This window comes from Bidens hawaiensis, unplaced genomic scaffold (genome assembly GCF_021521415.1).
Source record: "Bidens hawaiensis isolate Kalapana, Puna unplaced genomic scaffold, B.hawaiensis_p1.1 tig00020944_1, whole genome shotgun sequence".
Lineage (NCBI taxonomy): Eukaryota > Viridiplantae > Streptophyta > Magnoliopsida > Asterales > Asteraceae > Bidens > Bidens hawaiensis.
In genome coordinates this window covers 211476-235694 of record NW_027493237.1, presented here as the reverse complement: position 1 = coordinate 235694, position 24219 = coordinate 211476, and the positions used below count along the sequence as shown (strand labels likewise).

At 42.2% G+C, this 24219-nt stretch overlaps 2 protein-coding genes across 2 annotated transcripts; one reads left to right on the top strand and one right to left on the bottom strand.

Moving 5' to 3' along the window:
- Positions 1-5187: 5187 nt before the first annotated feature.
- On the top strand, positions 5188-5634 carry LOC143562372 (zinc finger protein KNUCKLES-like). Its single transcript, XM_077050194.1, has one exon. It carries the CDS (start codon positions 5188-5190, stop codon positions 5632-5634), a length of 447 nt encoding a protein of 148 aa, XP_076906309.1.
- A 394-nt stretch (positions 5635-6028) lies between these two features.
- LOC143562364 (putative transcription factor At5g28040) lies at positions 6029-7603 on the bottom strand. The gene has a single exon (XM_077050182.1). The coding sequence runs from the start codon at positions 7412-7414 to the stop codon at positions 6275-6277; it is 1140 nt and encodes a 379-aa protein (XP_076906297.1). The 5' UTR covers positions 7415-7603; the 3' UTR covers positions 6029-6274.
- Between the last annotated feature and the right edge of the window lie 16616 nt (positions 7604-24219).

Sequence of the window (24219 nt, the reverse complement as noted above, 5' to 3'; positions counted from 1 at the left end):
CCAATTAACTAAATTTCTAGCTTCGCTAACATTCCATATGGGTGGGTGGGTTTGGGGGAGGGGGGGTTGTATACAAATTGAAGAAGTATCATAACATGTGGAAAAAATAAAAGTTTTAACTTTATTTCAACCAGTACAAATAGTTCAACAAAATTTTTCTGAATAAGTTGAAAATGCATGCCTCCCATACAAGACAACTTTCAATTGATATTGTTTTGAAAAGGCTGAAAAAGTAAAAATCAAACACGTAGAAGTTATAGTTACTATTCAATTGTTGTTTTAAAATTTTCACAATATGCTTTCATTTTATCATTTGTACCATGCTTTTGATTGGTTGTCTTTTTATGCTTATGTGAGTGATACATTATTAATTTAGGGTAAAGTTAAAAAAGGACAACAAAAATGAGAAGGGTGAGAAGAAATTCAGTCCATTAATCTTAGATTTAGATGCATGAGATTAATTTAATAAATAAAAATTGATGAAAAGGGCATTAAGGTAATAACCCACATTTGTTGACTTTCTCTCTTCACATGCAAGGCACATGTCAATTCCCCCATCATTTTAAAATGTCCATAACTTTTTCATACGACATTATTTTTTTTAAAAAAATTCACCATAATAATAAGTGTTTTTTTTATCTTTAATATTAGTATCATATTGTTATATAAAAATAAAAAAATATATTAATGGGTTTTTTAATTGTGTTTTTTTGTTGTTCATTGTGTCATTGTGTAATATGTTGTTTTCATTGTGTTTTACATTTCAAGTCATTGTGTTATATATATTCACCATTGTGTGTTACGTTTTAGGTCATTGTGTTATACGTATTCGCCATTGTGTCTTGCGTTTTAGGTCATTGTTTTATACTTATTCACCATTGTGTTTTACGTTTCAAGTTATTGTGTATCATGTATTAATGGCGAAAAAAGACACAATGGTGTGCGAAAAGACACAATGGCGAAAAAAGACACAATGATGTGCGAAAAGACACAATGAAGAAAAAAGACACAATGACGAAAAAGACACAATGATAAGCGAAAAGATTCAATGGTGTGCAAAAAGACACAATGAAGAAAAAAGACACAATGATAAGCGAAAGACACAATGACGAAAAAAGACACAATGATAAGCAAAAAGACACAATGGTGTGCGAAAAGACACAATGAAGAAAAAAGACACAATGACGAAAAAAGACACAATGATAACCGAAAAGACACAATGGTGTGTGAAAAGACACAATGACGAAAAAAGACACAATTATAAGCGAAAAGACACAATGGTGTGCGAAAAGACACAATGACAAAAAAAGACACAATGATAAGCGAAAAGACACAATGGTATCCGAAATGACACAATGACGAAAAAAGACACAATGATAAGCGGAAAAACACAATGGTGTGCGAAAAGACACAATGATGTGCGAAAAAACACACAATTATAAGCGAAAATACATAATGACGAAAAAAGACACAATGACGAAAAAAGACACAATGTTAAGCGAAAAGACACAATGGTGTGCGAAAAAGACACAATGAAGAAAAAAGACACAATTATAAGCCGAAAGACACAATGGTGTGCGAAAAGACACAATGACGAAAAAAGACACAATGATAAGCGAAAAAGACACAATGGTGTGCGAAAATACACAATGACATGATTTTTGTTTTAAATTTTATATAACAAAAATCATACTCATAATAAAGATAAAAAACGCTTGTTATTATGATGAATTTTTTTATTTAAAAAGATATCATACGAAAAAGTTATAAACGTTCTAAAATGATGGGGGTATTAACATGTGCCTTGCATGTGGAGAGAGAAAATGTGTATAATTACCTTTATACCCTTTTTTTCTTTGGTCCTCACTTGACACATGTCAGTTATTTATGGCTTCTCACACTTCTCATTTTTATCACCCTTTATAGAATAACTTGACCCTGTTAATTTATTATCATACTTCTGTACAACATCATAAAATTTTCCTTTGCTTTCCTATGACATTAGTTAATTTTCATCTTCTCACGTAGAGTATTAATAAATTTTACTTTTCTTCCCTTGTCTTTATAAAAAACAATAACAATATAATTCTTATTGTTTACTTTAAAAAAAAAACCTTACGCTATGGCCAATGATTCATGGCTCAAGTAGTTGAGGTGGGTCATTCAAAGACTTCAATTTAAAAAGAAGGGTGTCTTAGGTTCAAGTATCACCCGTGAGAAAAAATATAGGGGGTTTCGGATTGGACCATGGGGTTTTTTGTACATATGGTAGATTTCCTCCTAAGCAGTATTGTAAAAATCGTTAATCGCTAGTCGAGCGATGGGATAGAGACTAACTATTAGTCGAGATTAATAAGATTGGAATTTTTAAATATTATTTTCAATTTTATATACAAGTGATATACACACTTTTATTTTTAATTTCTAAATCCATACCTATTTTTATATGTATTTTTTGTTACACACATATATATAGCATGTATATATGGAACTGGCGAAAATTGGGCGGAAGCTGTCGTCAGAAATTGGCTAGAAACTATTGGAGTCACTGGAAATTAGCCAGAAACAGCCAAAATTTACCGGAAATTGCCTAGAATTAAAATGGGAGTTGAGGTCCGACTAGCACCGAATGTCGATTTTCTGGGCGATTACCCAAAGATTAATCAGTTACCGGCTGACTATGATTAGTCGTGACTAGCATTTTTACAACACAACTTCTGAGGTTGGTCTTCGCCTCTTCGGTACTCGGTGATTGGAAATGAGATGGTTGGCAAATTAGGCTTTTAAAAAAATAAAAAATAAAGCATACGCTTTATAAGTTTACTAAACTAATGTTTTACGTTTTGGTAAAAGATTTGCGAGTTAACACACCACAACGAGCTTGAATTGATAACATTTCTATGTCTATTTTTTAGACTGTTTAACGGCCCCATAGCAACACGCATCCTTATTCGTTTTATAATTTTCATTGTAAAGCACATGTCGATATCCTTTTATAACATGGATATAGGGGTGTGTATATACTTTATAAGTTTATTTAACCTTTGTTTTACAAGTTAATGCAAATGCACGGTTCAACGTTTTTACTTTTATTTTTTATTCGGTTTAGTTATCCCGTCGCAACATGGTTGTCCAAAAAACTAGTATTTATTTAATAACTTACAAACTACCTCATCTTTTTAATTTTATATATTTGTTATCTTAATATTAGAAAAAGAAGAATGAGAATAAATGGAAGGCAGAAAACAGTTGCATGGGAAGAGGAAATGAAGGGGTGGCAGAACAGAGCAAGCAGCCAATAGAAATTAGTTGCAAGACAATTGCGGTGTGTATTAACATTCAAAAATAATCTATAAAAAAATTAGTCGCAATAAATTAATAGGAGGAAAGCATTAACATTCGAAAAAAAAAAAAAAAAAAAATTGCGGTGTTACTTTTGCAGTATCTTCCAACTCATAATAATAATCTATAAAAACACATACTTTTAAAAAAATCCTCATCCACTTAACAATTTGCATCAGTCCCCACTAGAAAATGATTCGTGACATTAACAGGGTTACTCACAAATCATTTTCTCAGATTGAATTCTTTGATATATAGTTCGATATAAAATATCATTTTATTGTCATAATTCTAAAAGGATAGTTGTTTTAAGAAAATCTGAACGCGTTTAATTTGAACATGAGTCGTATGGTTCGCTTGAAGAACGACTTATGTCCATGGTTGCATTATCAAGTTTCCATAACGAATTCCTTTGAATCATGTATCTGTTCTCAGTTCAGATCTTCTTCAATTTCCGTTAAGGTTTTACCAACATTGATGAATAATCAACTTAAGTTTCGAAGCTCCTTGTTTTCATTTTTATTGGAAAACCCTAAGTTAAATAAATCTAATCCACCTTTACACACACATTTAGTTCCTTATTATACAAGTATGAATACGCACATGAAACTGATTATGAAACTGTTATAATCGATACAAAAAATGTTATTATCTTAGAATTATTAATAGCATCAGCTTTCGCTCACAGACATTGCCATTTTAACTTGTGACAAAAGAGCAAAGTTTTAAAAATTTGTGTTTAAATTTTGTTTTGTTATACTTACAAATGCAAAAGTAATAGTTTGCTCCTAGCAACACCCAAGTCTAGGCGCAACCAAGGCTTTCGAACTCATACCAATCGGTTAGACCACCAATCGAACACCACCCTGGTTCAGTTAGCAAACAATGGGACGTTGTGTAATGGCTTTGGCAAGTTTAAGATTTATAGTTTGGTTTTGACTTTCGACTACATAAGCAACTAAACTTAATCCATTAGCTATATAGTGAAAACTAAATAAAAACCCCAAAATTTGGTTCAATCAGCCAACGTGAAAACTTTAAACCCGTCATGTCTATTACATAGAGGTTCATTGTTCCCGAACCGAGCCGGGCAGTCGACTCAGTCCAGGTTTGAACACCTGGGTAAGAAAGCAACTATACATTATGTAGCTTTATTCATTTTATTTTGACAAACACAAGTTACATACTACTAGCTTGATATTTGCCTGCAAAATAAAGCCAAGTGCCCATGTAACCCCATGAACTGTCAGAAACTTTTAAGTGAATAAAGAACGAAGACGTTAGATTCCACTTCCCAATTCCCATTCTTTAACTTTACCCCCCCCCTCTCTCTCTCTATACATATATACATATACATATATAGAGAGAGAAAGATATCTTTGCAGTAGCATGCAGAGTGGTATCGGTGTACCGTGTACACTTATTCACCTATCCCTCTCTTATCTCTTCTGTTCCCAAGCCCATACATTACACCTCTCTCTCTCTTCTCCATCTCTCACTCTATATATATATATATACATATATATATGTACATATATGTATGAGTATATATATTGACAATTCACCTTCACATTTTCCAATCACAATAACTAGTTTCTAAACTAGTTCATCTTCTTCTACCCATCTTTAACTCTGAAAAAAACTGTTATCTTTAGGATTCATTTTCCCTGCCACCCTTCTGATCACACTTTTCTTTTCTATCTTCAGTCTTCAAGGTCTTAATATTTTTAGTTTTTACTATCTTTGGCATAATATCTTTTATGGGTTTTGCTTAAAATAGTGAATTCTTATTTCTTAATATTAATAACCCATGTTTCAATTTCCTATTTTTTCAGGCTAAAACAAATGGAAGGTGGAAATGTTGTGCATGATGAGCAGAAGACCATGAAGTCTTTCCCATGTCAATTTTGTTCTAGAAAGTTCTACAGCTCTCAAGCTTTAGGAGGCCATCAAAATGCTCACAAGAAAGAAAGAACAGCATCAAGAAAAGCTAAACGCGCAGCAAACATCGTTCGATGCAACAATTTTACTTCTTTGATTCCTCAAACTCCATTGTTGTTTGCTCCAACAAATCCTTATGGGATTCTTAATCCATCATTTTATAACTACTGTCAGTTCCAAGGTCAACAGTTTGGACCTGATACGACTCGGTTTGATAATATTATGTTCTACAGAGATGGTTACATCAATCAGAGTCCTTATGTGATTAAACAAGAAGATATGTGTGTGATGAGTGAGAGTAAAGGTGTAGAGAAAGATACTCAAAAGCTTGATCTTTCACTCCATTTATGATTTGATGGTTGATTCTGTGTAAAAAGCAAAATTGGGTAAAAAGGAGGAGTCTTTTTCTGGATTCTTTGTTTTCCCACTTTTGGTAAGTTTTGGGATTTCAGTTTCTTGAAATATCTGAGATAAGGTGGCTTTTTAAGAGACAATATGTAGTAGTCAGAGATAGTGTATGAAGTCTAAACATGTTTGCATTTTAGAGAATAATTTGATGGTGCAATGTCAATTTATATATTTTAATATGTTTTAATATGTTTAACTTTCATGGTTTTTCCCTACCACTTTGACTTAAAGATGATAGATATATACTTTAATAGTGTCACAAAAGTTCAAACAAAGGCACAGTATACTTATATAATATAATGCATAAAAGTTAAACAAAGGCACTATGTTAACTCTGTGTTCAATCTCTTTGTTGTTTTCATTGATATCATAAAACAAATAAAAAAAGGCTAAACATTTAAACTAACATTATTTTAACACCAAAGCTTATAAAAAGAGAAGACAGTCACTAAACATATTAGAATAGCCAGCCTCAGCATGCTTCATTTTATATGACCATAAAACTAAAGAACTTAAAAAAGCAAGAAAATAAATATATGAACTCTAGAAATCACTCACATATGGCCTGCATATGATCAGAGCTTTACGAATTCCCCATCGATCTGAGCTCCTCCAACGACGACTTTACTTGATCCTGCATCAATTCTAACCTCTTCGAATAAACCTCCAATTCCAATATCTGTTGCTTCCTCCATTTTTCATCGTTCATATCCCCAATCGGAAAATTCATTCCACCTAACCCTAACCCAAATCCCCTCGAGTTCCCAGAAGCCCCGTTTGATGAACTGTTAACCAATTCCTTAAACAACGGCAATAAACAACTCTTCACAGTTTCCTCAACCAAATTCGCAGTCGCAGCATTCACAGCATTCGAATTCAACGCCCCCGCACCCATCCCTGTCCCTGCACCCGCAGCTTGTGCATAATGCTGCGTCTGATTATAATTCTCTTCGATCTTAACCGCGGACGACCGAGCCCGCTTCCGCGGCCTCGGCACTTTCTTCTCCGAGCTATTCGGCTCACCACTTCCAATTCCAATTCCATTTCCATTATTATCATTCAAATTCAAACCTAGGCTAGGGTTTTGCGTCTCCTCATTGTCAATTGCCGCGATTGAGACTGCGGCAGCCGCCGGCTCGTTCCAAATCTTACAGGACAAATCAAACGTAGCCTGATCATGAGGACTTTTAAACACATACTCTTTACCAGCACTAGTCTTAGCTAAAACATTCCGGTACTTCTTTTTCAACCGTCTAAGCTTCTCAACTAACTGATTCTTATTAAACTCTAACTGTAATTTACCTTTAATCTGGTCATAAAACGCCGTCGTATCATGATGATGCGAATTACTCGTTCCACGTTGGCTAGTATAATCCAGAAACCCTTGCAACAGCTCAATTTCATCCTCATCAGTCCATAACCGTTGAAACAACCGCCTCGAATCGTCTAACGGCTTCTTCGGCTCGACCGGTTCAGATCGGACGATTGAACCGGGGGTAGATTGAACCGGAGTGACGGCGATCGGTGTGGATACGTTAGGAACTCCGGCCACGGCGATCGTGACCTCTCCGGCAGCCTCGCCGGAGGCGGATGACGTGGAATCGTCGTCATTGTCGTTGTCATCGTCTTCGTCGATTAAATCGACGTCTTCTTCTTCGTCGTCGTCGATGAAGTCTTCTTCTCCGTAGACGGTGGCGGTGTGATCTTCGTCGTCGGAAGCCATGGTGAGGGTTTGGTTGGTTAGCTAGGGTTCGGTGAGGGTCTGGTGTTGGTGCGGACCGGGCGAGCCTAATTTATGGGCCACGGTGGGAGTTAGTTAATTAGGCCCATGGTTAGTTACGAATAGTCTATGGTTGAATTTTGAAACGTTCAATGGGAAATTGAGATTATTATTATTGTTGTTATTAAATTAAATTAAATATATACAAGAATATATGCTTATTTAGTTATTTTAAACCAACATGCATTAAATTACCATTCATTTATGTTAATAAAAATCAATGTATTTTAAACCAATACGCTATCTTAAAATAGTTTGTAATAGCATTGTTTGTTACTCGTTTGTCTTCTATGTCGATGTAAACATCACTCATTGATGAAAATTAAATCTCAATGTATGCTAAAAATGTATTAATTTTGAAGAAACACTAATTGACCCCAGGCAGATTACGGATAATCTGGGGGTTAAATAGATGTTTCCCACGAGGGGTTAGGTCCGGCAAAGATGGTCTTCTGATGACCTGCAAAACAGACACCGTGAGCTCGTCACTGAGAAGGGGGGGTACCTCCTAGTGACCACCCTCCGGCGTGAGAATCAGACTAGATTGCTCTTGAATATAAGTGTATATTAAGAGATTGCTAGAGAAGATAAGATAATGAGATATCAGATAATGTAATGTGTCCATACCATTCCAAGGTGTTGGAGTATTTATAGCCGAAGGTAGGTTTCCAAGCAGGTACAGCCGGCTGAATAGTATTCCTGTTCTGCCAACTGTGGGCTACGCACGTGCCATGCTGGTGGTTGGTGGGTAGGCAGCGGCTGATAGTGACCAGGCCGGCTGTGTACTATTCCTGTTCCACCAACTGCAGGCTATGCACGTCCTCCGACAGGTTGGTGAGTAGGCAGCGGCTGATAGTGACATACAGTACAAGAGCGTGCTGCTCGTCATACTGTTGTCAATGAGCTGTCGTATCTTTGGTCAGATCTTTTGTCCATACCTCGTCAGGTACAGTACAAAAGATCCTCCAGTATCGTACGGACTGGCTCATTTGTGCGGGAGTGTTCCCGGCTTGCTCACTCCTTCTTCAGGTGACATTACTGAATTATTTAAGAGTTAAGTGCCTTGTGCGTGTAGCCTTGCTGCGCGGGTAGCCTTCTCTGATGGCTAGTATCCGTTGCTGCGGGAACAGGCGGAGTACGTCGACCATTGGGAGGCTTTTCCTGCGGGAACAGCTTGCGTACTGCGCGTAAGGACGTCACGTCTCTGAGCATGGTGGGTCCTGCGGATCCAGTTGGTTTCTGCGCAGACGTCTCTTCAAGGTGAGTCTTGCGAGTTTAGCCTTTGCGCAGACGTCCCTGTTGAAGGTGAGTCTTGCGAGTTCAACTGCGCAGACGTCCCTCTTTGAGGTGAGTCTTGCGGGTCCAACTGGGCTCTGCTGGGACCTACCTCTTCAAGTCCCCCCAGTCCAATGTTCTCATGAATTGTTAATAAGTGAGGTGAACTTTTGGACTTAAGCAAAGGGTTTTGAAAAAGGGTTTAGTTTTAAGGTTTTACATGGGGATTCTTCCCGCGGAAGTCCTAATGTCACGTGCAGAAATTCCCGACTTTTCTGCTTGATCTTTGGGTATGATGCGGGTAGGTCTGTAACCTCCTCGCAAGTCAGGAGCGTTGAGTTCCACTTGTGTAGATTCTCCATGAGGTTTTGGTAGTTTTGAACATAGTGATCAATTATGTTAAAACAACCAATTCCATCTTGGAGCTTCAAACAATCTAGTTCTCGACGTTCCCGCTATGCGGGGATGTTATTCCCGTTTCCGCAAGCATGGCCCAGAAGATCCTTCTTGGTTTCAATTCCCTGCGGAGTGCTAGGTATGTGAAGGGTTTCGCCTTGACACTGTACCCGCACTCGTCTTATAGTTACTTTACTTCCAAGGTATTCCTGGCTTCAATTCCCTGCGGGTGCTAAGTATGTGAAGGACTTTGCCTTGACACTGTACCCGCACCCGTCTTATAGTTACTTGGTTGCCGAGGTATTATTGGCTTCAATTCCCTGCAGGTGCTAAGTTTGTGAAGGGTTTTGCCTTAACATTGTACTCGCACCTGTCTTATAGTTACTTGGTTGCCAAGGTAAGGGGTATAGTCCCGCTTACTTTTGAATCTTTTTGAAATTCGAAGAGTTGGTGAAAGGATAAGAACAGTCCAAACTGTTGAAACGTCGTCCGACGGTTTCTTCTGGCAGTGTCAGGACGTGCAGGAAGTTATGGCGACGTGACAGTATATGGTCATTCCAGACGCTTTTTCAGGCGCGTGGGCGCGAGTTTTCGGGCGCGTGGCCGCGAAGTTTACAGCACGCGTCCTGTCAACAGCTGTTGCCAGCTTGCTTTTTCCACGTGTCATAGTTTCATTGCACCAGTGTTTTCCTCTCTCTTCCGCATTAAATTCATCGCATTCATTGCGATGAGTATATAAAGGGAGGAGAGGTTGCATCTCAACTCACAGTTTCACCTCTCTTCTTCTTCTAAATGATTTCCGGCGAATACTCTAACTTTTCTGTCGAGCATTCTCCTGAAATCGTTCTTCTTTACATCCAAAACATGTCTTCTGTTCATGATCTTGAGGCTACCGCCGAGGAGTCTGACGTGTATGCCGAGAATCCGTCGTCCACGTCGGACAAGGATGACAAGAGTACTGCTGGCGAGTGCCAGTGTGCTCTTCCGGCCGACCTCTATCAGTACGTCGTCAGGAATTTCATGCTCGAGCCTTTCGAGCATGAGTTTCCTGCACCTCATCAGACGGTGTACGATGCCCCCAAGGGCAAGATAGGGGTGTACGCTGCATTCTTCGTCTATGGGAATCTCAGGTTCCCATTGACGAAGTTTGTATACCATGTTCTGGAGAGACACGGTGTGCATCTGACTGAGGTACACCCAATGGCGATCGCCAAGATCCGCCATTTCGAGTGGGTGTTTCATTCTGGGTGTGGAGCCCCATGTTGACCGGCTGATGACCTTCTATTCCTGGAGGTGCATCCAGGGGTGGTATACCTTGGTTAATCGGATCAAGGGTTTGAAGATCTGCGCTACCGAGCGCAGTCTTCGATCTTGGAAGCGGGAGTTCTTCTATATCTCCGCTCGCGTCGTCCCCATAGCGATGACGTTCAAGAATGGGAGAGCTCTCCCGAACCTTCACGCCTCCAACTACCAGGAGGCGGAATGGTTCTCCAAGGTTTCCCGGATCCAGTCTCCGGTTTACCGCTTTGCGGAGTCCGGGATGGTGTTGCTCGGGATGAGCCGGGTGTGGAAGGAGGCGTCACAGATTTCCATCGTCCTCGAATACGGTTTGAACTCTGTCCCTTACGGTATGCTTCATATTATCCGTTAATTTAGGGTTTTTGTTCTAACCGTTTTTTCTTTTTGTTTTCAGAGGGAAACGACTTGCAGTCTCTCCTGTAGCCGCGGGAGAGTGATGGTCCCGCTCGGATGGGTACTCGTGCTCTAGATGAGAACGAGTTGCCCATCCTTGAGCAAACGGCGGATCGGTTCGTGGAGGTCTACCCGCCGGGCCACGAGATCCTGAGCGCCAGGCGGCCAGGTAAAGAACTTTTTGACCCTCGCCCTCTCAATGCTCAAACCTCTGCGGGAATTCCTCTAATTTTGTCATCTTCTGATGAGGAATCCGCAGATGGTCCTTTCTTGGCGAGGAAGAAGAAGGCCGCCGGCGGGAAGGGAAAGGCGAAGGTTGCCTCCACTGCCGATGCGGTGAATCGGTCTGACTCAGAGACCGAAAGCGAGGAGGTGGCGGGGAACCCTGGTGGTGTTGAGATCACTGCTCCGGAGGTTGAGACGGCTGTCACCTCCGGGCAGCCCAGTACAGCGACGGTGACCGGCTTAAAGAGGCCGGTTCCATCGGGTTCGTCCCCGCCTGTTCGTACCTTCAAGCTCAAGAGGACTCGTAAGTACAAACTTCCTTTACTTTTAACTTCATATCTTTCCGCCATTATACTTATATATCGTCTTCGTGTAGGCGTGGATGCTACCGCATTCCAGGGTGGAGCGGGGAGGAGCACCTCCGGACCCATGATGGTAGGTTTGGTCAACCTACCTGAGGCGATGACCCAGGTGGCTGCGCCTGCTTCAGTTGGTTCAGTTGCTCACTCGGTTGAGGCAACTGCTCCAACTGTGACAACGTCTCCGCCGGTTGTCAGTGCCATATTCACTGATTCCTTCACTGAGCCGGCGATGAGTGTTTCTGTGGATTCTTCCACAGCCACGGCCGCGGTTGTGAGTTCACCTCCGGTGAGTTCACCTCCGTTGGTTTCTACCACGGCGGCCTCCGCTATGCCTCCTCCGGCGCCGGCGGCTACGGCCGGTCCTTCAGGTATGTCCGGGGTTGGGCGTATAGCCAATCTCTGCCTCCTTCCCATCTGCCTGACCTCTTGGATGGATATCCGTTAGGTTCGGGTGATGGGTTTGGCGGCTACAGGCCTGTCGTCGACCCTACAGGTGCGTAGGGTTATTTTGGCCTGTTATGTTTTATTTTTTTTTTTTATCATCTTTTCCTTACTGCTTTTTGTTTTTGCAGTGTCGGATTCGAATGAGGTGTTTGTTCCGCGGTGGAACATCCGCCGGGGAACCACCCTTCGGACGGCTGTGGACTGCGTCGAGTGGGCGCGGCACGCCGCCCCCAGTGGTGCACTGGGAGAAGCTATGTCAAGCTACCAGGAGGGTAGGCTGACAAACGAGCTTCGAATTCTCCTTGCCCGGATGCAGCCGCGCGTCGAGCTGCTTTGTCGTGAAAACGACAAGTTAAAAGCAGCTCGTATCCAAGAAGTAGCTCAAGCGCGGGCTGTCCGGGAGGAGAACAGGAGGCTCTCCGCCGTTGCTGCGGAGAAGGAGAAGGCCTTCAAGGCCCTTGAGGTTGAAGTTCAGGCCCGTCTCGAGGCCCGTTCCAAGACTGCCCAAGCTGTTAACGTACAGCTTCGGTTAGCTAAGGAAACCGCTCGGAACGCAACTGAGAGGGCCACCTGGGCTGAAGCTGTTGCTGAGCCTCTACGCACCGAGAATGAGGAGCTCAATGCCAAATTAGAAAGGCTCCAGCAGGCTCATGACGCCTTGGCCATGGAAGACGCCAAGAAGCTTCAAGAAATCTTGGACCAGAGGAGTATGCTTGACCATACTGAGCGTAAGCTAAAGGGCGTTGAAGAGGCTGCTACTAAGGAAGTGTTGCTTGCCAACCTTAACAAAAGTGAAGCCGAACGCGCCCGTAACCAAGCTCAAGCTGCCCTCCAGGAGGCTCTGGTACCAAGGAATGGCTTCTACGAGAAGCGTTGTCGCAGGTAAGCTTAGCTTCATAATGTCTTCACGTTTTTCTTTATACTTAGAAAAGGTTTTGATACTTGTATTTTTGTTTTGTAGGTTGTGCATCGGGTCTTCACGGACACATCATATGACGATGCCATGAGCGCAGCCCTCAACGCTTCTCATGAGGATGGGGAAAATACTGGCTTCCTGCTTGGTCTAGGGTTCGTTGAGAAGGGCATCCCGCCTTCCAACTTCCCTTTATATGATGTGGATACTGAAGCTGCTTATGACCAAGCAGTGAACCAGTATGCTGCCTTCCCGCATTCAGTGGTGGAGAAGGTGAACGAAGTTGCCGCTGCTGATGATGGGTTAACCATTCTCAAGACCTTACTTGAACCGCCACAGCCAACTGATGGTGCGGGTACAAGTGGGTTTGGAGGGAGTTGTAACACCCCGACCAAAGGCGGATTATACATCGGAGCGCCACATATTGCTTCATTACTCGCGACACTATTGGTGTCAATATTTATTTATACACATTTTATCGCGCACGCGCAGCGGGGAAAATAAAGAACATAAATCAAACATAAATCAATATATTATAAATTATAACATTCAAACAACGTTAACTTGTCTTGATACATTTTAATTCTAGGTCCAAAAGTAAAAACGTCCTACGTGTCCACAAGCTCCAAATCAGCTACTGCAAACCTGAACATGTGTTAAAATAAACGTCAAACACTTGCGTGTTGGTGAGAAATCAAGTTTAATACAATACATAGATAATAATAAATCTGCGCGCAACACGTGTATGTCTGATGTTTAACAAGGGTGCTATCAGATTGTGATCAAGCCTAGATAGATCATAGCTCATAGTTCATAGTTCAATCCGTGCTCCCAATTGAGCACAAAAACGAGAAAACATCTGTGCAAGTGTAAACAAAGAAAACCGTAAACGATAGGTCTCCCGTGTTCATCTAATGGATCCATGAAAACTTCGGAATAGGCCGAACAAAGCGGTTAATGATACACACATACAAATAAACAGCCAAGTAAACGTCCTCAACACATGGGATACTGCGCGACTAAAGTTCATAAACAAGTTTAAGACTCTAAGTTTGTATGAACACATGATCATCCCAAAACATTAAAAGCAAAAAGGGATTAGGTACGAGATTACTCACTTGATAAACGATGCGGTGTAAGATAAAGCAAGAACCAACTTTAAACAAGCACAAGTTAACCTATAAATAAGATTATTGTTTTAACGATCGGTTTCAAGTCTTGATTACAAGTTAGCATAATTAATAAGTTATTATATATAATATATTACCGGAAAACAGGGCAGAGGAGAGGAGAAAACGGAGGCAGAGAGGGAGGCGGCAGAGAGAGCAAGGAGGAGGTCAGGAGAGAGTAAGTGTTTTGTGTGTGTAGTGTTAGGAAAAATAATACTATTATTTATAGAGAAACCCTAGGAGACATAAATCCAGAAAAAAAAGGAAAAGATTCCAAGACAAACAGAACAAGACAAAACAAAAGATAACAAAAGATATCAAAAGATATGGCAGCTGCAGGGGGCAAGATAAAGCTGACAGGGAACAGTAAAAAGGCATGGGCGGTTCAGATAAAGGTACTGGTCAAGCATGGCAAAAGCAGATCTCAAAAGATAATGTCAGTCACTTTTTCTACCAACCAATGGGGTTGGTACGCATGCTGCGCCGAAAGTAACTATTCAGACATGAGATAGGTTAGGTCAACAGCTCAGAAGAAAAGACATTTACAAAAGCAAACGGCTAGAATAAACAGAAGATACAAGGGTTAAGCGCGGGAAGGCTGAGTGCGAAAGCGCGAAGGCTGGCACAACAAACCTTAGCGTGCTGCGGGAAGAATCACAAATCCTTAACGCGCTGCGAGAAGAACCTGGAATTCTAAGCGCATCGCGGGAAGAACATCCGTTCTTAGCGCGCTGCGAGAAGAATTTCAATTCTTAACGCGCTGCGAGAAGAGTTCGTCTCGCGTATCGCTGAAACAGGTGGTCTTCACGCAGGATTCCTTGTAAGGGAGTCTGGCGCGTGGAGCTGCGCAGACAACCTTAGGCGGGAAGGAACAAAGGACAAGCAAAGAGTTAGAAGAAAGAGGGAAACAAGGCGTAAGGGCGGGACGGCGACAAGAGGGAAAAGAAGGCGGAAAGAGAGGAGAGGGACGGGACGGCGGAAAGAAAGAGAGAGAAAGAGGCGGGAAGGAAAAAGTATATTATTATTATTAAAAGTAAAATATAAGTATAAATAAATATTAAATCACAAAAGAAAGAGATCGGATAAGGGAAACGGGTACCTGGGTCGGGTCGGATCGGGTCAGATGTCACAGTCTCCCCTACTTTAAGAAATTTCGTCCCGAAATTTATCTCGAAGTAGGTTGCGCAGAGAACAGGTGCGGGTACTTGATCTTCATTTGATCTTCCCTTTCCCATGTAAACTCGGCTCCGCGCTTGGACTCCCAGCGAACTTTAACAATAGGGATACGACTGCGCTTGGTTTGCTTAACCTCGCGATCCATAATCTCAACAGGCTTCTCAACGAAATGCATAGTTTCATCAACTTGAACTTCATCAAGTGGAATGTGAAGGTTCTCGTCAGCTAAACACTTCTTGAGATTGGATACATGGAACGTTGGATGCACATTACTGAGCGCGGGCGGCAGGTCAAGTCTGTAGGCAACTTTTCCCACACGCGCGAGAATCTTGAATGGTCCAACATAACGAGGAGCAAGCTTACCTTTCTTCCCAAAGCGGACAACACCCTTCCAGGGCGACACCTTGAGGAGAACAAGATCACCAACTTGAAATTTGAGAGGCTTTCGCCTACGATCTGCGTAACTCTTCTGTCGGCTTCTGGCAGTCAGCAGATGATCACGGATCTTGGCGATTTTATCGGTTGTCTCTTGAACAAGTTCGGGTCCTGTGATTTGAGCTTCTCCCACTTCGCTCCAACAAATCGGGGAGCGGCACTTACGACCGTAAAGTGCTTCAAATGGGGCCATACCAATACTGGAATGATAGCTGTTATTATAAGAAAACTCAATCAAAGGCAGGTGTGAATCCCAATTACCTCCAAAATCAAGAACACAAGATCGGAGCATATCCTCAAGAGTTTGAATAGTTCGCTCAGACTGACCGTCAGTCTGAGGATGATATGCCGTACTCATGTCCAAGCGAGTTCCTAGCGCAGATTGGAGAGATTTCCAAAAGCGAGATATAAAACGGCCATCGCGATCGGATATGATGCTCAAAGGAGTACCATGGCGGCAGACAATTTCCTTGACATAAAGCTGCGCGAGTTGCTCAACACGGTAGTTTTCACGAATGGGCAGGAAGTGAGCAGACTTAGTCAATCGATCCACTATTACCCAAATGCTATCATGTTTGATTGCTGTCAAAGGTAACTTGGTAATAAAGTCCATCGCTACACATTCCCATTTCCACGTAGGAATTTCTGGTTGTTCGAGCAAACCAGATGGGCGTTGGTGTTCAGCTTTCACTTTAGAACAAGTCAGGCATTTAGCTACGAACACAGCAATATCCTTCTTCATACCGGGCCACCAATAAGTTATGCGCAAATCCTTGTACATCTTATCAGCGCCAGGATGAATAGAATACCGAGATTTGTGCGCTTCACTCAGGATATCAGCGCGAAGATTCCCATCAAAGGGAATCCAGATGCGATTAAGATAACAGAGAATTCCACTCAGATTAGGGACAAAGAGTGCTTCCGCGCCACACGCTAACTCGGCGCGAAGGTTACCATTACTGATGGATGCGCGCTGCGCGTCACGAATACGCGATTCAAGGTTGCTTTGAATCGGCGCAAAGTGAAGCTGGGTGCGCGGCAAGATACAGTTAAGCTGGCAGGGTTTTCGGCTGAGCGCATCGGCTACCACATTAGCCTTACCAGGATGATACCGGATCTCACAATCGTAATCGCTGATGAGTTCGTTCCATCGGCGTTGTCTCATGTTAAGTTCCTTTTGATCAAAGATATGCTGAAGGCTTTTATGGTCAGTGTAAAGGATACACTTAGTACCATAAAGGTAGTGTCTCCAGATCTTCAAGGCAAAAACAACTGCACCAAGCTCGAGGTCGTGAGTTGTATAATTCTTTTCATGAACCTTAAGTTGCCTCGATGCATAAGCGATAACCTTGCCTCGTTGCATAAGAACACAACCGAGACCTTGGTTGGATGCATCGCAATACACGACAAAATCATCATTACCCTCAGGTAGCGCAAGAACAGGAGCTTCACACAACAAACGCTTGAGCGTTAGAAAGGCTTCTTCTTGCTTCGAGCCCCAAATATACGGTTTACCTTTGTGCGTTAGAGCTGTTAAAGGCAAAGCGATCTTCGAGAAGTTCGAAATGAATCGCCGGTAGTAACCAGCTAAGCCCAGAAAGGAACGGATCTCAGAAGGAGAGGATGGCGTAATCCAGTTCTTGATTGCTTCAATCTTGGATGGGTCGACATGAATACCCATCTTGTTAACAACATGACCAAGAAACTGTACTTCATCAGACCAGAATTCACACTTGGAAAGCTTAGCATAGAGCTGCTCGGTTCGGAGCTTTTGCAATACCAATCGGAGATGTTGCTCATGCTCGGCCTTGGTCTTAGAATACACCAGAACATCATCGATAAACACGATCACGAATTTATCCAAGAAAGGCCTACACACCCGATTCATTAGATCCATGAAAACGGCGGGTGCGTTGGTTAGACCGAAGGACATGACCAAGAATTCAAAATGGCCATAACGAGTTCGAAAAGCAGTCTTCGGAACATCTTCATCGCGGATGCGCAACTGGTGATAGCCAGAGCGGAGATCAATCTTCGAGAAACAAGAGGCACCTTGGAGTTGATCAAAGAGGTCGTCAATACGCGGTAAGGGATACCGGTTTTTAATGGTGAGTTTGTTCAACTCGCGGTAATCAATACACATGCGAAATGATCCATCTTTCTTTTTAACGAACAACACCGGAGCACCCCAGGGCGAAGAGCTAGGGCGAATGAATCCTTTAGCAGTCAACTCTTGAAGTTGGCTTGCCAATTCTTGCATCTCAGCGGGTGCAAGACGATAAGGAGATTTAGCTACGGGGGAAGCACCAGGGACAAGATCAATACGGAACTCGACTTCACGAGCGGGAGGGATACCAGGAAGATCATCAGGAAAAACTTCAGGGAAATCACGCACAACAGGGATATCGCGAAGCTTCTTCTCTTCAGCAGGCTTAACCACATGGGCTAGGAATGCAATATACTTCTTCCGCATGAGCCTTCGGGCTTCGGCGCAAGACATAAGTTTAAGACCACTGGAGGGTTTTTCGCCGTAAATATGAAGATCACCATTTTCTCGAGGAATGCGAATCATCTTCTTGGCGCAAATAACTTCGGCGCGATTCTTCGAGAGCCAGTCCATACCAATGATAACATCAAAGCTTCCAAGAGGCATGGGGATGAGGTCAATCAGAAAATCGTTTTCGTTAAGGTTAAGCGTGCAATCTTTAATCACCGAGTTAATTAAAATAATTTCGCCATTAGCCAATTCAACTGAAAAATCTTCTTTTAAATCGTTGCGCGGTCGCGCAAGCTTCTGCTCGAAGGCGCGAGAAATAAAACTTCGATCGGCGCCAGTATCAAAAAGTACAGAAGCATAAAATCCGTTAAGCAAAAATGTACCATTAACTACGTCATTATTCGCTTGCGCTTGGTGCGCGGTTATGTTAAAAGCTCGTCCACGCGTCACTTGGTTTGAAATCTGGTTCACCGGATTCGCCTGTGTGATTTGCACTTGTAGTCTCGGGCACGCGTTCCGGAAATGACGGGGATCACCGCAGTTATAGCACGACCTGGGTCGTGGGTTTTGGTAGATTGATTGTGGGTTCTGCGGGTAGACTGGTGGTGTTGGCGCAATTGGGTTGGCGGGAAGGACTCTACAGTTCTCAGCAGTGTGACCAGTACGGCCACATCGGTTACAAAGTCGACACGGGGTTTGGGTTGGGTGGTGAAATCTACAGGTTGGGCAAAAGGGATGGTTTCCTGTGTAAGGTTTCTTAGTTGGCGGGGCAGGGAGTGCTGGATTGGTTAAGGCATAGTTGTGAACTACAGGGGGAGTTGGGTAGGCTGACAGTGGGTTAGGCGTGTAAACTGGAGGTTGATAAATGGGTTGTTGGGTAATGGGCGGGTTGGTAAGCGCATAGGCTTTGCGCCTGCGCTTGAGGTTGTTACGGTTTGAGGGTTCAGGTTACTGTGACATCTGACCCGATCCGACCCGACCCAGGTACCCGTTTCCCTTATCCGATCTCTTTCTTTTGTGATTTAATATTTATTTATACTTATATTTTACTTTTAATAATAATAATATACTTTTTCCTTCCCGCCTCTTTCTCTCTCTTTCTTTCCGCCGTCCCGTCCCTCTCCTCTCTTTCCGCCTTCTTTTCCCTCTTGTCGCCGTCCCGCCCTTACGCCTTGTTTCCCTCTTTCTTCTAACTCTTTGCTTGTCCTTTGTTCCTTCCCGCCTAAGGTTGTCTGCGCAGCTCCACGCGCCAGACTCCCTTACAAGGAATCCTGCGTGAAGACCACCTGTTTCAGCGATACGCGAGACGAACTCTTCTTGCAGCGCGTTAAGAATTGAAATTCTTCTCGCAGCGCGCTAAGAACGGATGTTCTTCCCGCGATGCGCTTAGAATTCCAGGTTCTTCACGCAGCGCGCTAAGGATTTGTGATTCTTCCCGCAGCACGCTAAGGTTTGTTGTGCCAGCCTTCGCGCTCGCGCACTCAGCCTTCCCGCGCTTAACCCTTGTATCTTCTGTTTATTCTAGCCGTTTGCTTTTGTAAATGTCTTTTCTTCTGAGCTGTTGACCTAACCTATCTCATGTCTGAATAGTTACTTTCGGCGCAGCATGCGTACCAACCCCATTGGTTGGTAGAAAAAGTGACTGACATTATCTTTTGAGATCTGCTTTTGCCATGCTTGACCAGTACCTTTATCTGAACCGCCCATGCCTTTTTACTGTTCCCTGTCAGCTTTATCTTGCCCCCTGCAGCTGCCATATCTTTTGATATCTTTTGTTTTGTCTTGTTCTGTTTGTCTTGGAATCTTTTCCTTTTTTTTCTGGATTTATGTCTCCTAGGGTTTCTCTATAAATAATAGTATTATTTTTCCTAACACTACACACACAAAACACTTACTCTCTCCTGACCTCCTCCTTGCTCTCTCTGCCGCCTCCCTCTCTGCCTCCGTTTTCTCCTCTCCTCTGCCCTGTTTTCCGGTAATATATTATATATAATAACTTATTAATTATGCTAACTTGTAATCAAGACTTGAAACCGATCGTTAAAACAATAATCTTATTTATAGGTTAACTTGTGCTTGTTTAAAGTTGGTTCTTGCTTTATCTTACACCGCATCGTTTATCAAGTGAGTAATCTCGTACCTAATCCCTTTTTGCTTTTAATGTTTTGGGATGATCATGTGTTCATACAAACTTAGAGTCTTAAACTTGTTTATGAACTTTAGTCGCGCAGTATCCCATGTGTTGAGGACGTTTACTTGGCTGTTTATTTGTATGTGTGTATCATTAACCGCTTTGTTCGGCCTATTCCGAAGTTTTCATGGATCCATTAGATGAACACGGGAGACCTATCGTTTACGGTTTTCTTTGTTTACACTTGCACAGATGTTTTCTCGTTTTTGTGCTCAATTGGGAGCACGGATTGAACTATGAACTATGAGCTATGATCTATCTAGGCTTGATCACAATCTGATTGCACCCTTGTTAAACATCAGACATACACGTGTTGCGCGCAGATTTATTATTATCTATGTATTGTATTAAACTTGATTTCTCACCAACACGCAAGTGTTTGACGTTTATTTTAACACATGTTCAGGTTTGGTTTCTGTTGGTTCAGGGGCAGTCTTGGTGAGTTTGGTCTTCTCAGTTCCCCGCAGGAACAGGGTTCCTGCTCTGACATGGTTGTCGCTGAGCACAGCGGCCAACTCAATGGCGTCAGAGAGGGTAACTGGGTTTCTGGCCCATACAGAATCCTGAATTTCCATGGGAAGACCCCCAAGGAATTTCTCTATGGCTCGGCGGGAAGGGGTAACAAGGTGAGGGACAAGCAAACTTAGTTCATGGAAGCGCGTCGCGTACTCGCGCGCTTCACCGCTGTATTGCTTAAGATTCCAAAATTCCTCCTCCAGGCGCTTAACTTCGTTGGGAGGGCAGAATTCTCGCGTAAGAATTTCCTTAAATTCCTCCCAGAGCATGCTGGAAGCAGCTTCTGCGCCACGCGCATGAGCTACTCCATTCCACCACGTAAGCGCTCTGGATTCCAGGACACTGGAAGCATACAGGGTTCGTCTGTCTGAGGGGCATTGGGTATGGAGGAAAGTGTTTTCAATCTTTTCGAGCCATTGGAGCATCACGGTGGCTCCTTCAAGACCTGTGAACTTTGGAGGGTTACCCGCGTTAAAGGACTTAATGTTATAACTCGAGGTATTGTTTTGGCTCAAGGCTTGGGCTATTGCGGCGGCCATTTCCTGGGAACGTTGCTGTCTACGCATGCGCGAGGCTTCTCTTCTCTGAAATCGGCGAGATAGCGGAGGCATTCTATAAAAATTTTAATTTTAGTTAATATCTTGGTTTTAGCGCAAAGTTTTAATCTTATAAAGCTTGGTTTCACGGAGTCAGATACTATCAAAAGTTAAAGTAAAATAAATGACCCTAAATGCAGACTTAATAAAGGTAACAAATTCGAATCAAGAATCGACAATTCATGTATCACCATGACTTTCCGAATTCCCAATTTAAAATATACGAGCAAACGAGTATTGGAGATTGACGATTCATGTATCACCATGACTTTTCAATCCTCAATATAAAATACACAAGAAAATGAGTATTGGAGGTTGACAATTCATGTATCACCATGACTTTTCAAGTCTCCAACCTCAGAACATAATCGTAAATGGAAATTGAAAATCAACTATTCATGTATCACCATGACTTTTCGGATTTTCAAACCCAACAAACGAATATGTAAGAAAAATCAATAAAAATCGAAATTCAACAAAAATCGAAATATCGCGAAATAAAACATAAAATCATATACTGCGCAAGCGCGAGCATATTCATAAATAACGAGTAATTAACAATAAGCGCGCAAACATGAGATTTCTCTCATGCGCGAGAGGGGACTCTTAGGTATTCTAGGCCGTTACGTCTAACCACCTATCCTAAAGTCAACGAGCTCTGATACCAATCTGTAACACCCCGACCAAAGGCGGATTATACATCGGAGCGCCACATATTGCTTCATTACTCGCGACACTATTGGTGTCAATATTTATTTATACACATTTTATCGCGCTACGCGCAGCGGGGAAAATAAAGAACATAAATCAAACATAAATCAATATATTATAAATTATAACATTCAAACAACGTTAACTTGTCTTGATACATTTTAATTCTAGGTCCAAAAGTAAAAACGTCCTACGTGTCCACAAGCTCCAAATCAGCTACTGCAAACCTGAACATGTGTTAAAATAAACGTCAAACACTTGCGTGTTGGTGAGAAATCAAGTTTAATACAATACATAGATAATAATAAATCTGCGCGCAACACGTGTATGTCTGATGTTTAACAAGGGTGCAATCAGATTGTGATCAAGCCTAGATAGATCATAGCTCATAGTTCATAGTTCAATCCGTGCTCCCAATTGAGCACAAAAACGAGAAAACATCTGTGCAAGTGTAAACAAAGAAAACCGTAAACGATAGGTCTCCCGTGTTCATCTAATGGATCCATGAAAACTTCGGAATAGGCCGAACAAAGCGGTTAATGATACACACATACAAATAAACAGCCAAGTTAACGTTGTTTGAATGTTATAATTTATAATATATTGATTTATGTTTGATTTATGTTCTTTATTTTCCCCGCTGCGCGTGCGCGATAAAATGTGTATAAATAAATATTGACACCAATAGTGTCGCGAGTAATGAAGCAATATGTGGCGCTCCGATGTATAATCCGCCTTTGGTCGGGGTGTTTGGAGCTGCGCAGACAACCTTAGGCGGGAAGGAACAAAGGACAAGCAAAGAGTTAGAAGAAAGAGGGAAACAAGGCGTAAGGGCGGGACGGCGACAAGAGGGAAAAGAAGGCGGAAAGAGAGGAGAGGGACGGGACGGCGGAAAGAAAGAGAGAGAAAGAGGCGGGAAGGAAAAAGTATATTATTATTATTAAAAGTAAAATATAAGTATAAATAAATATTAAATCACAAAAGAAAGAGATCGGATAAGGGAAACGGGTACCTGGGTCGGGTCGGATCGGGTCAGATGTCACAGGAGTGGTCCTGAAGCTTGAACCTTTAGATCCCTTCCCACTGTTAGGATAGGTTTATGTTTTTGTATAGATTTACACTCTTGTAGGCGGGTAGATACCCGACAATTCTTGTAATATTTGAATTTTTATGGAATGTAAATCCTTTGTGCGGGTAGGACCGTCACTCTTGCTTTATAAACGTTATACGACTTGCTCATGCATATTATAGTTTAATTTGGCACTTGTTTTGCCGCATAAACAATATATGATTCGCTTGTGCATACTTTAGTTTAACTTAGCAATTTCTCAAGTACTTTGGATAAGTTAACCTTTCAACGTGGCAGATAATAGGCTAAAGTTTTGCTTCCTCTTTCGTGATTGTGCGGGTAAGACCGTCACTTTCACTTAGTAGGATGGCGAAACTTTACCTATATCTGACCTGCGTGGAGGTTTTCCTCATTTTTTCCTTAAGAGATTTTCTAAGTGTTCTGAATAAGTTAACCTTTCGACGCGCGGTTGTCAATAGGTTAATGTTCAGTTTCCTCTATCATGATTGTGCGGGTAAGACCGTCACTTGCATTTAGTAGGATGACCAAACTTTACCTATGACTGACCTGCGTGAAGATTTTCCTCATCTTTTCCTTAGAAACTCTTGTCGTTTTTTGTGTTTATGCGGGTTTTGCTGCTTTCCACACGCAACGACTTCTTTTCACACTTATTTATGCGGTGAATACCGGCATATCAGTGTTTTGGATAAATTAACCGTTCAACGCGCGGTTGTCAATAGGTTAGTTCGGTTTCCTCTATCATGATTTGTGCGGGTAGGACAGGCACTTTCATTTAGTGGGATGTCCCAACTTTACCTATGACTGACCTGCGTAAAGGTTTGCCGTTTTTTGTGTTTATGCGGGTTTTGCCGCCTTCCACACGCAACGACTTACTTCCCTACTTATGTATGCGGTGAAGACCGGCATATCAGTGTGGAAAGTTTATAAGTATAAATGTAAGATCATCAGCGTCAATGTGATAAGAAGAATCATTTCCATTAGAAGTGGCTCTGAGCCTTTTCTTTTACAAGTTTGGAATTGATCTACATGCAGACTGTGTAATTGAGCTCCCTTCCATGTT

Bases quoted from the DNA above. Each gene is read 5' to 3' on its own strand.
- LOC143562372 (XM_077050194.1), top strand. From the start codon at position 5,188: ATGGAAGGTGGAAATGTTGTGCATGATGAGCAGAAGACCATGAAGTCT.
- LOC143562364 (XM_077050182.1), bottom strand. From the start codon at position 7,414: ATGGCTTCCGACGACGAAGATCACACCGCCACCGTCTACGGAGAAGAA.